Below are 13,517 nucleotides of genomic sequence, written 5' to 3'. Positions count from 1 at the left end.
ATGTATGTATATATTTCTTGAATGGTGGAAAAATGAAAACGCTACTACGGCATCAAAAATATTTTATACCAGAAGTAAAATATAATGACCGGAAGTAGATGTTTTTTTAGCTGAAGTAGGTTTCTCAAAACTATGTATGAAGTAGATGTTTTTTTAGCTGAAGTAGGCTTCTCAAAACTATGTATGTACATATTTCATTGATCAGGACAACAATGCAAATGCACAAAGTTACAAAATACCAGCAACTCACCAGCGGTTCCAGTTGTTTAAGGTATGACACCGGAAATAACTTGGACTGGAAATAAATTATAATAGCCAAAAGTATATAGGGCTTTTAGTTTCTTAACACATTCACAGCTAAAAATCCCTATATAGAGTTCCCTATATGCTGAAATTTGTTTAATATTAGTTTTGTAATCCCTAGTAGCTTGAATTCTTGTACTGTTGTCACATTTGTTAGGTCTGCTATTGGTTCTGTTTTATGGCTGAAGTTGATACGGACGGTTTTTGCATGGTTGAGGGCCAAATCATTTTGGTTGCAGTATTCTTGTTGTAGTGGTTGTAGTAAGGTGAGGGAATCTTTGTTGAGTTGCTCTGCGCTGTTATTGTGTAAAAGTAGAGTGGTGTCGTCTGCATACATAATACATTCAGACGTGTTTTTTTTTTATCATGCTAGGGAAGTCATTTGTGAATAAAACATACAAGACCCGACCAAGACTGACCCCTGGGGTACTCCTCTCTTGACTAGCTGAGGCTCTGATTTGTATGTGTTTTTCATCCCATTGGTTATTTCCTGAGTTTCTACAATTTGAGTTTGTCCTCGAAGATAACTAGCAAACCATGCATTTGCCCTGCCTTTAACTCAAGTGAAGATAATTTTTGTAGAATGCCAATTTGCAAATATTTTCTATTGATGTTACTTTTTATTCCCTGAACTACAGAGAGAGAGTTTAGTACTCAGGAGGATGTAGTTCCAGTAAGCTGAAGCAAATCTCATACAGTCAATGACATGATGATCTTTTTGAGGGACAAGTTTAATGGTTCAATCATCTCACGTTCAATCATGACCAGCTCGTTCCCCAGATCTTAGCATTTGGGATTTTTTTCTTGTGCGGGTTCCTTAAGGCAAGGGCTAATACAAACAAAGCCCGACTTGAAAGTGGCCATAAGCCAAAACGTCGCAAACATTTCTCCTACAATGTTAGACAATCTTTTCGACAGCTTCAGTGCAAAACTGGGAGAGTATATGGTCAGAGGACATAACTTAAATGGCGTCATCTTTAGATATTAAACTGATCAATTTGGTTGGTTTGATGTTATATTCATTAATTTTCATGCACACCCTTCTGTAATAAGGGATAAAACATGTTTTATCCCTTATTTCATTGGTGTTATTTTTATTTTAAAACCATCAGGTCCTTTTGCCGTACCCTGTACTAAAATAGTATATATGCGTGGTGTATCTAAGGGAAAAGATGAGGGAAATAGAACTTCCTCCCCAAAGCCCTAAAGAATGTTTAAAAAATCCATATAAAATCAATTTACCTTATTTGAAACATCAGTTGAATATTTTACTTTGAATTAGACCCATCTAATTTATTTAAATAAATATTTATTCAGACTTATTATACCCCTGCGGTGTGGTGTGCTATTTGATTAGACTTCTCAAAGCCAAGTCCTAATTACACCAATGGTACACATTAAGTTCAATGATTCATTTACTAAAAGGCATACATACATAATTCTCAATTGATTATCAAAGTCTTTAGATAAAGCCTGTTTGTGATTCGACTTCAAGTGTTTTCATTGTGATAATCGAAAAGTTCTTATTGATCTTACTCAATATATTAGTTTACAATTACAATAAATAATACATTTGGACTAAATGCATAGTTATAGGTTATACATCATAATCTGATAACTACAAACAGTGTTTGTTATTCACGATACATAAAGGAGTATCTTAAATCACAATGATACAGATATACAGATTCTGCCAGCCTGAAGGACTCGTCTGGTGACAGGCATAAAGCATTTAAAACTTTTATTAGTTGATCCTCTTTATTTCTTTAGAGAACATAGAATTTACTGCCCTACTTTGTGCATACCTCACTATTAACACCTGCGTAGGTGAAAGGTCCAGCACCCGCCCCGACGATAAAGGCAGGGTTTACTCCGGTCACTTTGTTCATGTCCTTGAAATCATATATCTTGGATCGATTCACAAGAGGCATCAGAAATGGCACACCGCCCACCTCCAATATTGTCGGTGAACCACCCAAACCTACAGAACAACAGTCATGTTTAAACAGTTATGGAATCATAATTGAAGTTTTAAATAATAACAACTTTGACCTTCAAGTAATAGAGGGCAATACGTAACTCATCCAACTGTATAATCTCAGAGGTAAATACGGAGGTTATCTATACTCTTTTTACGGAGGTTACTTAATAAAAAACAATTATTACCATAATATGGTTCCAAATTCTTTTGCTTACATAATGGACATTGTACAAAACATTTAGATTCTACTAGTAAGAGGGTACCTTCACCGATTAAGCCTCCAAGTGATCTAGCAAGGAGGCTTTCCTCACTCTGTCGTCTTCAAGTTTTCATCAAAGACACTACAGTTAAAACTTCCTTCCTTCCTCTTATTACAAAGTTAGGTTCATTCCCTGTATTGATTTTGTTTCAATCATATAATAAATCCAATTTAAAAACTTTCCCACTTCTTATATTGGTGTTTTACCAGAGAGTAAGATGGGATTCTAGTTTAATGGTGTTTTTTCACTCCTTTTGTAGGAAAGAATTACCTCCTTTCTCCTTATCGGAACCTTGCTGCAGCAGAAACCTATCAGCCTTCATCTTCTTCTGGGACATGGAAGGACACTACACATTCTTCATTGCTCTTCTGAAAATTCTGACCTAAGCTTGTCCTCTTCCTGAAAGTTAATATCTATCTTTGGTACTGCCAGAGGAACAGTTGACCTAACAATCTCTCATCCCTCCTTCTGCCAACATGGACAATTCTTCTATCCTTTCTCTTTTGAAAGAATTCGCTCCATAGCAAAATTGGACATGGAAGGACATTACACATTCTTCATTGCTCTTCTGAAAATTCTGACCTAAGCTTGTCCTCTTCCTGAAAGTTAATATCTATCTTTGGTACTGCCAGAGGAACAGTTGACCTAACAATCTCTCATCCCTCCTTCTGCCAACATGGACAATTCTTCTATCCTTTCTCTTTTGAAAGAATTCGCTCCATAGCAAAATTGGACATGGAAGGACATTACACATTCTTCATTGCTCTTCTGAAAATTCTGACCTAAGCTTGTCCTCTTCCTGTAAGTTAATATCTATCTTTGGTACTGCCAGAGGAACAGTTGACCTAACAATCTCTCATCCCTCCTTCTGCCAACATGGACAATTCTTCTATCCTTTCTCTTTTGAAAGAATTCGCTCCATAGCAAAATTGGACATGGAAGGACATTACACATTCTTCATTGCTCTTCTGAAAATTCTGACCTAAGCTTGCCCTCTTCCTGAAAGTTAACATCTATCTTTGATACTGCCAGAGGAGTAGTTGACTTAACAATCTCTCATCCCTCCTTCTGACAACATGGACAATTCTTCTATCCGTTCTCTTCTGAGAGAATTCGCTCCATAGCAAAATTCCTAATGGCACATTTCTATCGGATGGGTTGTTTAGGCCTGGCCACTTTCTTAACAGTCCCAGAGTTCATTCTCTCCAGAGTCTGTAACTAATACCTAACGATACTGTACTTCTAATATTTTAGGTACAATAAATTTATTTAGACCTTTCACAATTAGTCGGATCATCACGTATCTATGACCTCTCCTCAATTTCAAGGCCGGCATTCTTACAGAATTGAACTTTCCCTTCTTTACTACAAATGAGTCACTTATACCATTATAACAAAAAATCGTAAATAGTAGCCTTGTTTTTTTAGTCTCTGCAGAACACCGGCATGTAGACATTGTAATTTGCCTCCAAGAATAGCTCTATCACTCTTCTTGCTCATCTTCCATATTTTCATTTCTCAGGTATACTATGGTTACAATTTCTTGTGCCTTCATGCCGTTCCAAGTGTTCTGTAATCTGAAAACTGTGTCATAGGTTTGATCACTGAAATCTGTGCTCAAAACTTACCTGAAGAGATCCAGTAACATTGAAACATGGAGTACTAGTGGAAAAGCAGTCTTGTATCTCTTCACTGTTTTTCATTCCGAGGGCAGTTAGTGACTTAAGGAATGGAAAAGATGGTTCCAAACTATTCATACTGTGTGTAAAAGGTAATCAGTGACAGCACAACAGTACAGCCAGTTGGCATTCAACGCTTAACATACTAGTGTCACACAATGAGCACAATTTGGTGTCACTATGACACTACATCTGTAGAACCATAATCGTCAGAAGGAATATGTTTGAGGCTAATTTTTCTCCTGAAGTAATTTGTTCAAGACAATTCATTGCTACTTGTCCTCAGTGATGTAGCGGCTATCCAAAGCAGAGCCTTCAGTCAGTGGACTGTCTTTCCTATAGGTTCAAGAGCAGACTGTTTCAATCGACGTGTTGCATTATTCCGACATCAGAGACATCTAGCCTTAAATATAACTCTCCTGGTATCTACTTGATACTCAGAAGCAACCCAGTGTAGAACTTTATGATAGGGTGTTCTCTTTGTCTCATTATGTGCACAATTGAGTGCAATACGATGTTAGATATTGGTCTCAATTCTCTGGGACAAACCAGCATTCTTTGATATGCGTTGCTGTTTCTTGTGGTGGATGTGTTATCTAAGGTTACAATTTGTTGCCGTCCAAAATCTTACAAAGTATATAGGGTTGATGTGAAGGCACAAGAAATTTTAACCTCAGGCACACTGTTGGAATCTCTGTATGCAGTCTCCACACACCAATAGCTTTCACAGCTTAAGTATGCTGTCTCTCACCATGCTGCTTGAAAATTCGTCTTCCAGGATCGCTCTTCTTTTTTTGTAATTATTTGCTTGGTGACTAACTCTAATATCTGGGTCTTTTTACAGTGCTGTAAGTTGTGTAGCAGAGTTGATTCCAAAGAAAAGATACTTGTACCAGAATAATGTGTCAACATACAAGTAAAATGCAATTATGTTTCTGAAAGCTTCCTAATTTCAAACTGAGAACGCTTTGCATTGGTCCAATTTCTACAAGACAATAAATTTACTGAATATTGTTATCAGATCATCTGTTGCTAACATTTCACAATGTTCATGATGAACAGCCTTGTTTGCCACCCTCATGTTAATATAAAGGAAAGATTTTAGGATTATAAGGCACACACAATTATAGCCAGGTTACAGGTTTTATATATTTTTTTGTATGCATGCAAGTTCCTTTATAAGTTTCAAACAAAGAAGTAAAGGCAGTTTGTTGAGTATCTGCACTGTTGGCAGCATTTTTAAGTATAATTTAATAGTCCCATTAAATTCACATTAAAACGACATACCTGACACTTCCCTTGAATATATTGGGATTTTGGAACTGCGCTGTATATCATTTATTGGGGAGATCACTTCTACCAGGCAGGGTTTGCACACCTTTAAAACCCACCAAATAAACACCATTGACCCCAACTACATAAAATGTAGCATCAATGGACAACCTTCAGAATATACAGAAGCTCTGACAGTTTTGTATTCTTTTGGAGACTGATAACAAGACAACTTCTTTTTAGTTTTTTCCAATCCAATTTTCTATATTTCATTACATTTCCTGCTAACGAATTAGACCTATATTCAAAGCACACCTAGTGTCTTTGTGTCAACTTTATTTAGAATAAAAACGCTCTGTGGATTTTGACGTAAGTTGAGTCACTATGAGAGATGGAGGTAAATGAAAAGGTACCTTGACTCATTTGCTTGATCTAAGAATGAGCATATCTTGAGAATATTCACTTTTGGACTGGGTATCCTGTGCCTTGAAACTGTACTTTATGTATCACATTACTCTATTCACAATCAATGCATACATATACCTCTTTTCTTGAACAATCTGTGTTTGGGGGATGTGGGTAAAACAATTATGAATTTGTTTTATAGATTCAATATTCTTTTTAGAGCCTTGAAATTGTGTATCTGACCTTCACTTGGATCAGCTACAGATACTGAAATCACTGGACTGAGCTACAACTACTTCTCATTAATACAAAGTTCAATTGCAAGAAAGGATATGTTTCTTTGACATCATTCCTTCTTCAAATTCTTTTTACTTTGATCAAGAAGGTGAGGTACGTCTTATTGAATTTAATCCTTAAACGACAGTTTCCCTTACTTCTGGAGTTACAGGATATTCAGCATGGGTAAAATTGGGGGGTTGACTATAAAGACTCCATAAGGATAGATCATTGGCTTGTAAAAAGGGAAAACTTTTCAGTCAAACCGGGCAGAAGATAGCACTTCCTCATGTCCAGGCTAGCAACAACCAATAATGCTAAGGGAACTCCACTCACTCCAACAGTGGTCCTCCACCCTCCACAGTAGACTAGACCTATCATTCCACCCCTACATCTCAACATTTGTGGTTAGTGATGTGCTGCTCCTGGACATCCATAGAGTTGCCCAGATATAAGTAATACATCAGGCTTTGCTGTACCCATTGAAGCTTCTACTGGAAGGTACATCCAGAAGTGAACCATCTCAGGGTAGTTCTAATAAGCAACTGTACATTTAACATGAAATAAACATTATCCTCAAAATTACAAGTGGAAGCAAAATTCCTCAATAATAAACAAAAGAATCTGAAATGGACAGTCTTTTTGACTGAACAGTCTCATGAAATTTATAGATTAAAGACAGGTTAAATTCATAGATAACTCCGGCAGACTTCAAACTTAGTACATAGGTTCCTTATTGTTCAAAGATAAACTGTTTTATTTATTTATTTTATTCTAATGGACATCGCCAATTTTACATAATAGCTTACTTACATACTTGGCTTAAGTTATCTAAATAAATGTTTCATTTTTAAATCGATAAATATTGCATGCATGATAAGTTAACACTAATACTAATACCACAACAAAATGACTGTACCATGCCATAGTGTAACTGATGATTCAATAGTGATATGCGATAACTGTAGCAGATATAAATATAAACATAATAAGATAATTAACAATCAAATAAACGCAGTAACAGAGTAACAATATGTTAAAATATAAAGATAATAACAAGCAATAGTGGGTGACAACAATGCAACAATTACAACAATGAGCAGCAAACAATAAATAAGAAAGGCGAAAAATAACAAGACAATAATATTAAAAGTAAAAACAAACAATTTAGACAAAGAAATGCCCTCTGAAAGGAAAAATGGCACCAAACAAACCAATTGTGTGGCACTTAAAAGGCACCGCTCTAGATACTGAATGACTGCACTGGAATTGTGTGGCCCTCTAAAGGTGCCACCCAAAGCACCAAATGCACTCACTGTATTGATAAAAAGGCCAAAGGACAGTTCATCTGTCTATGTTCTAACTCTTGGAGATGTTTAATATAATGCAGTCAGTTAAAATATTTGTTTAAGACCTAAAAATTATATTTATTTTAAGATGACTTGAAACAACAGCAATAACAATAAATCCAGAAATGCTACACAAAATAAACACATGATATCTTAACATATGTTAATTCAATCGCTTCAGTCACAATTTCTAGAGTTTCAGAGATTGCTCGGGCTTAAGAGCCCTCCCTCCCAGCTTTACTCACTGTCCTAACAGAGTTATTAATGTTGCATACAATCCTACCTTGACTGGCAAGCGAGAAGGGTTTCTGTGTTAGATCTGGACAATCAACAACACTGACTTCAACAGTTTCAAAGTTTTCGGAGAGGCCATCTTTAAGAGCTGCAACAAACCAAAATTAAAAATTAGTTTATTTAGAATTAGTAAAATTTAAACAAAGGTGAAAAGGTGCACATTTGAAAACCACCCTTCTAGCACAACTGGAAGAAAAGTAAATTTCATGTCTGTCATATCATATTAAATGTTAATTGCCACCAATTCAAAGCATTGTCTACTTCATGAAATAACCAAAAAGCTGCTACATTAAATCATGTTGATGGTGCCATGGAAGCTTTTAGAAAACTTTAGTATTCTTTTAAGATTCATTTAATCATAACAGTAGTTTCAACAGGTTCAAATCAGGTAGTTAAATATCAATACAATGTTAGCTATTAAAAGTAAAGTATGCATTATTACATATAGTTTGCAAATGCATTACAAGGAATAATTTATATCTAGTTTTGAATAATATTTTCTTGCATTACAAACACAGAAAATTAAAAAAAATCTCTAAAGTATCTTGCCTTAGGAAAAATACAATACGGTAATGATTTTAAGAAGAAATTGAAAATATACAAAATAGGCCAAAAATGGGTTTTTATACAAAACAATAAAAATAATTGCAGAGAATTCATTTATTTTACTAAATAGTACATTTTAATTTACTCAGCCCACAGTGATAATAACGATGTTCAAAACTAAAAATCGTACGTATTGACAAAAATCCACTCAGTTCTAGACAAAACTTTATGTAACTTGCTAGCAAATTTTGTAAGCAATGGTTTTGGTGAATTATAATAACAAAAACTGTTGAATAACTCCACAAGAAAGGAAAATGGAGCAACTAGTCCTTTGCCTTTCATCAGTACAACTTTACAGTGCAAGTAATGTTTACAAATAAATTTGTACTAGTCCTGAAGGACAAAGGTGTTTGAAATGTGTTCTTGTTTAGAAAGAAGAATCCTACGCAGTGATATAACACGACTTCTCAAACAAAATTTCCAACGACAAAATGAGAGGTAAGACTTCCTTATTCATATGCTCTCTTAATGCAGGCGAGTATTAGCGTAATCTAACGTTTATATCATAATTGTATATACTGTATTTATGACATATGTATTACTTACTATTATCCGATAAACAATATAAGACATTTAACAGTAAAACATCCCAATTAATCTAATTTAAAGTGTAAAAATGTTACTTTACAATAGCAAAACTTCAAAAAAAAATTGCAAAAATGACTAGAACTAATAGCTTACCTTTGGATAAAATTCGTAAAACAACTAGTTACTAATCATTAGCTGGATACAGTGCTACAGGCAAAGTATTTGTAAATTATAAGAAGATTGAATGACAGAAGTCGTCAAAAGAGACCTGTGGTATATAGGGAAGTATATTTTTTACCATAACAACTCACCCAAATAAACAGCCATCTTTGTTACCTAGTATTAGGCAAACAATAGCATGGTACTTCTGCCGCATATATCTTACTCGCCTGACTGAGTTCCGCGTGACTTTTTCTTATTTCCAGTACGCTTCGAAGAGGGATATATGAAAGAGCAGTTGTATATAACTGCATGTCACCTCTATTAAAAATGTATTTGGAAATTCACTATAAATCTTACATAAGTGCTTAACGTCAAATTCAAAGGTCATGCATACACTAGCCAGCCAATTAGGTTTAAGTTTTAAGTCAGTGGATACCAGAGCGGGACAATCATACCATTTACATGGATCCATTCCCAGGTGCGGTAAAAAAATATCAATTTCTGTTTGAAGGTTATTTTTTAACAATAGAAGGATTGTGAAGGAAACAGGATTTTTACGGACATTTGCCATCGTTCAGTGAAACAAGAAATCAGTAACACTAATTATGGAATGTGCTCGTGAGAATCTTCGTCTGCGATATAGGGGCAAGACGATTAACATTTTCACGGACAGTCAGGCAGCGCTGATGGCGCTGGATTCTTGTGCAATCAAATCCAAACTGGTTTGGGATTGCTATCAGATCGTTTCCTCCCTTGCCAGAATCAACAATGTAACCGTTTGTTGGGTTCCTGGTCATGAGGGGATTCCTGGGAACGAAAGAGCTGATGCCCTGGCCAACCAGGGCTCAGCAACAATTATGACGGGCCCTCAACCATTCTGCGGTGTTCCAAGGTGTGAATCCTCTAGGATCTCGAAATGGATTCGCGCGGAGCATGGGAGAAGGTGGAGGTTGCATCCGGGTTTGAGAGTGGGTAGAATGGTATTACAGTCACCTTCCTCCAAGGTGGCCTCGGACCTTCTCTCATTAAACAGATCAATGTCTTCTAAGGTCATTGGTCTCATTACGGGGCATGGTCACCTGAAGAAGCATCTACACAGAGTTGGCATCCTTCAGGAGGATCCGCTCTGTGGAAGGTGTAATGAGCAGGAGGAGACTGCTGAGCACCTGCTCTTTGATTGCCCTGCAATAGCAAGAGAGCGGTATGCCATCTTTGGTAGCTTGAACAGGGGTGGCGAGTTTTCCCAGGAGGACTTGATAGGTTGTTTTCGGCGGTTTGATGAACTGCTGAAGTTGTAGACTGGTAGGCCTCATGGTGTTTCCGGGGTGCGCAAAAGGCCCTTGAGGCTTAAGTGCATGGCAGTAGGCCGCCCCAAGGAGAAAAAAAAAGAAAAAAAAAAAAAAAAAAAAAACACTACGTTTTGAAATCTGCAATCTGATCTCTTCTTCAGGTAAAGAACTAACCTAATACATAATTACAAACTAGGTTAAAATAAACAAATCTTACTAAAGTGTTATGGCACGCCTAAGACAGGAATCACAACCACCATGTTGTTTTTCTACTTCAATAACTCTATAAACATCCAATTTTTTGTTTATTTTAACCTAGTTTGTAATTATGTATTAGGTTAGTTCTTTACCTGAAGAAGAGATCAGATTACAGATCTCGAAACGTAGTGTTACTAATTTCTTGTTTCTCTAAACGATGGCAAATGTCCGGAAAAATCCTGTTTCCTTCATCAATTTCTGGTCACCTTGCTAAATTTGTTTATAGATTTATTTTGATTTCAATAAAACGTATTCATGTTTATAGCCATTGGTCACATTTTAAAAGGAAACTAAGACCGAAGGCAGCTGACAGACAGTAGGCCTAGTAAGGTTCCTGCAGACAATTTGTCACGTAAAAGAATATGGTAGAATGCAGTCTTTGAAGCACCACAATCTCACTAAAAGATAGGACTTTGGTATTATCCAGAACTCTCTGTTTTAAGGGTTTTTTTCTAACCGGGGGCCTAAAAAAACTACATTACTAGAACTAACAGGCTTACTTGAAAATTAGACGTCATTATGACGATCATTTCTTGTTGTCTGCCTCCCAAAGGAGAGCGACATCAGAAGAAGGACACTCTGTCCCAATCTACTATTTGTTATTAGGCTATATAAGAGGATTTAGATTAGGTTATCCTAAATATGTTACTAACAGTACCAAAGTTATAGATAACCTCTACAAGTGCTAATGTGATCTGAACTTGAATTTGGTACTATCTCGAGGGATGTTTTTCTTTTTTTGCCAGAAGTGTGGTGTGCCACAAGAGGCACCACTGAAGCCCACTCTGATGGCCAGGGGCATTTCCGATCAGTACTTTTTGACCTCAGATCATGTGTCCTATCATCCAACATGGTCTAACATAGCAAAAGTTGGACAATATAAGACGTGATCTGAGATAGTGTAAGTAAAAATCATAAATGTCTTCAATTTATTGTTTTATTTCTTAATTGGTTGAATGAATGATTGTTATTACTTATTGGTGTGCTACAATTTTAACGTTAACTGACTCAGAAATGTTTTACATAATAAATGTTTGACATAGTTATTAATACTGTTAATTAGTTTATAGTTAATTTATTCATAGCTGAAAATGTTAATACTGTTATTATATCAGAGTTTATTTATTTGTTAGCAAATCTTTTTAGCTGGAATCTTGTTCTTGTTAATCTATTACAACTAACAATCATGGGAGACCAAAGAAAGGGAATTGTTGGATGTATATATTGTTTACATTTATTTAGCAGTTTTATTACTGATGTCAAAGTTTGACAAATTTCATTGTTTATCCTGTTAATTTCTGACATCTGCGTAAAGCTTTTATGTGCAGTTTATAAATGGTGTTTAATTTTTAATATTATATAATATTAGGTTATATTATGTAGCAGTGACATTCTTTATTATTGTTCTATTTCTAACTATGTCATCTGTCTTACCAGCATAGCTGGATCTTAAGATGTAATATTACAATAAACGTTCATTCATTCTTCCCCGCCATCAAAGCAGGCTTCGGTGACCCCACACTTCTGTTGAAAAAAGAAAATATCCCTTGAGATAGTACCTAAATTCAGTGCTTGTTAACTTTTTAAAATACATACAAAAGTATTTACCAACTTGTATAGCCTAAAAACAAATATTAGATAGGGACAGAGTGGCCTCCTTGCCGACCTTGATTCATTTTTGGGGGCAGAAAACAAGTTGAGCCGTCGTCATAATGACATGTTATTTTCATAGCAAGTAAAATAAAGCCTGTTATTTTCTAATAACCTAGTTTTTTAAGTAAGGTCCCTGAAAAGATAATCTCTTTCAAAAATGATAACCCCCAGATATAATACCAAAGTACCCAAAATATTGAAAAGTGACAATGCAACTACAGACAAATTAGGGGGCTGAAAAATTGTTGGTAGGTTAATTAGAAAATAGACATTGAAACTCTTTCAAAGAAAAATTAGGACTAATTTAAAAATGGAGATCATTGTTCAATGAGAAGATTTGGGGATATAAATGTATTGGAAGGAGGATGGGTGTATAAAAATCTAGGTCATATATTAATTATTGGCCATATGACAACTAAGAAAACGGGTCATATTAGGTAATGGACACTCCAGGCCCTGATAGTCACAAAGAAAATTTAATTAGCCTATTACTAAAAATATACAGTTACAGTTTTGAGTAGTTTTACCTTGAGCTACATCGTTCATAGAGGGACAGTAAAGCGGTTTTTCTTCAACAAGAACAATATCAGGGTTTAGAGCCATATTAATAACTTGTGAAATTAATTGAAACTATTACAAAACTGTTCAATAATATAATATTGCTTATATTTCAAACTTATGAATTGAATGCTATACTGCAAATAACAAGTAAAAATTAGATTTGCTACCATGAATATAATTCTTTAGATAATAAATAAACCATGTGAGTGATAAGATAAAAATATTAACTAGATTAATTTACTGTAAAAAATAGACGATACATCGCTAGAGTATTGAGTAAAGAGTATACTACTAGAGGCTAAGTTCATGTTTGGTTAAATTGTTTTCAAATTTCAACATTAGTACTCAATTCCAGTGTTGCCAATCCACTTTTGGAAAATTCCCACCAGTACCTGAAAAAAATACCACCTATGAGCCCAAATTACCACCTTGCTTTAAAAGTATATTTAGGCTACTAAAGTGTGTTATCGACATCGTATGACAGTCTATATTTGTAAATGCAGGGTGTCTACCAAACTGAACATATAAAATTCCCTGACTTTTCCAGGTTTTCTAGGTTAGACACTCTTAAATGGCTTAACGAGCAGGATTTTTTATTGCATTGAATATGGTTGATTTTAGAGCATAATATCATAACTTAT

The 13,517-nt window shown here is 35.3% G+C and overlaps 1 protein-coding gene across 2 annotated transcripts in view; it reads right to left on the bottom strand.

Moving 5' to 3' along the window:
- LOC124367990 (ester hydrolase C11orf54 homolog) overlaps window positions 1–13,517 on the bottom strand; it is a 42,003-nt gene that overhangs the window by 16,252 nt on the left and 12,234 nt on the right. Inside the window, exons 1-3 of one of the 2 annotated variants that reach the window (XM_046825255.1) lie at window positions 12,843–13,222; window positions 7,809–7,907; window positions 2,109–2,284 (exon numbers count right to left, since the gene is read on the bottom strand). In XM_046825255.1, the coding sequence (XP_046681211.1) occupies window positions 2,109–2,284; window positions 7,809–7,907; window positions 12,843–12,918 (351 nt within the window). In that variant the 5' untranslated portion in view covers window positions 12,919–13,222. Of the gene's footprint in view, window positions 1–2,108; window positions 2,285–7,808; window positions 7,908–12,842; window positions 13,223–13,517 lie in introns of those variants that run through there. The other variant, XM_046825254.1, reaches the window with a different exon arrangement.

The sequence above is a fragment of the Homalodisca vitripennis genome, chromosome 8 (assembly GCF_021130785.1).
Source record: "Homalodisca vitripennis isolate AUS2020 chromosome 8, UT_GWSS_2.1, whole genome shotgun sequence".
Classification (NCBI taxonomy): Eukaryota; Metazoa; Arthropoda; class Insecta; order Hemiptera; family Cicadellidae; genus Homalodisca; species Homalodisca vitripennis.
This window is presented reverse-complemented; position numbering and strand designations above follow the sequence as displayed.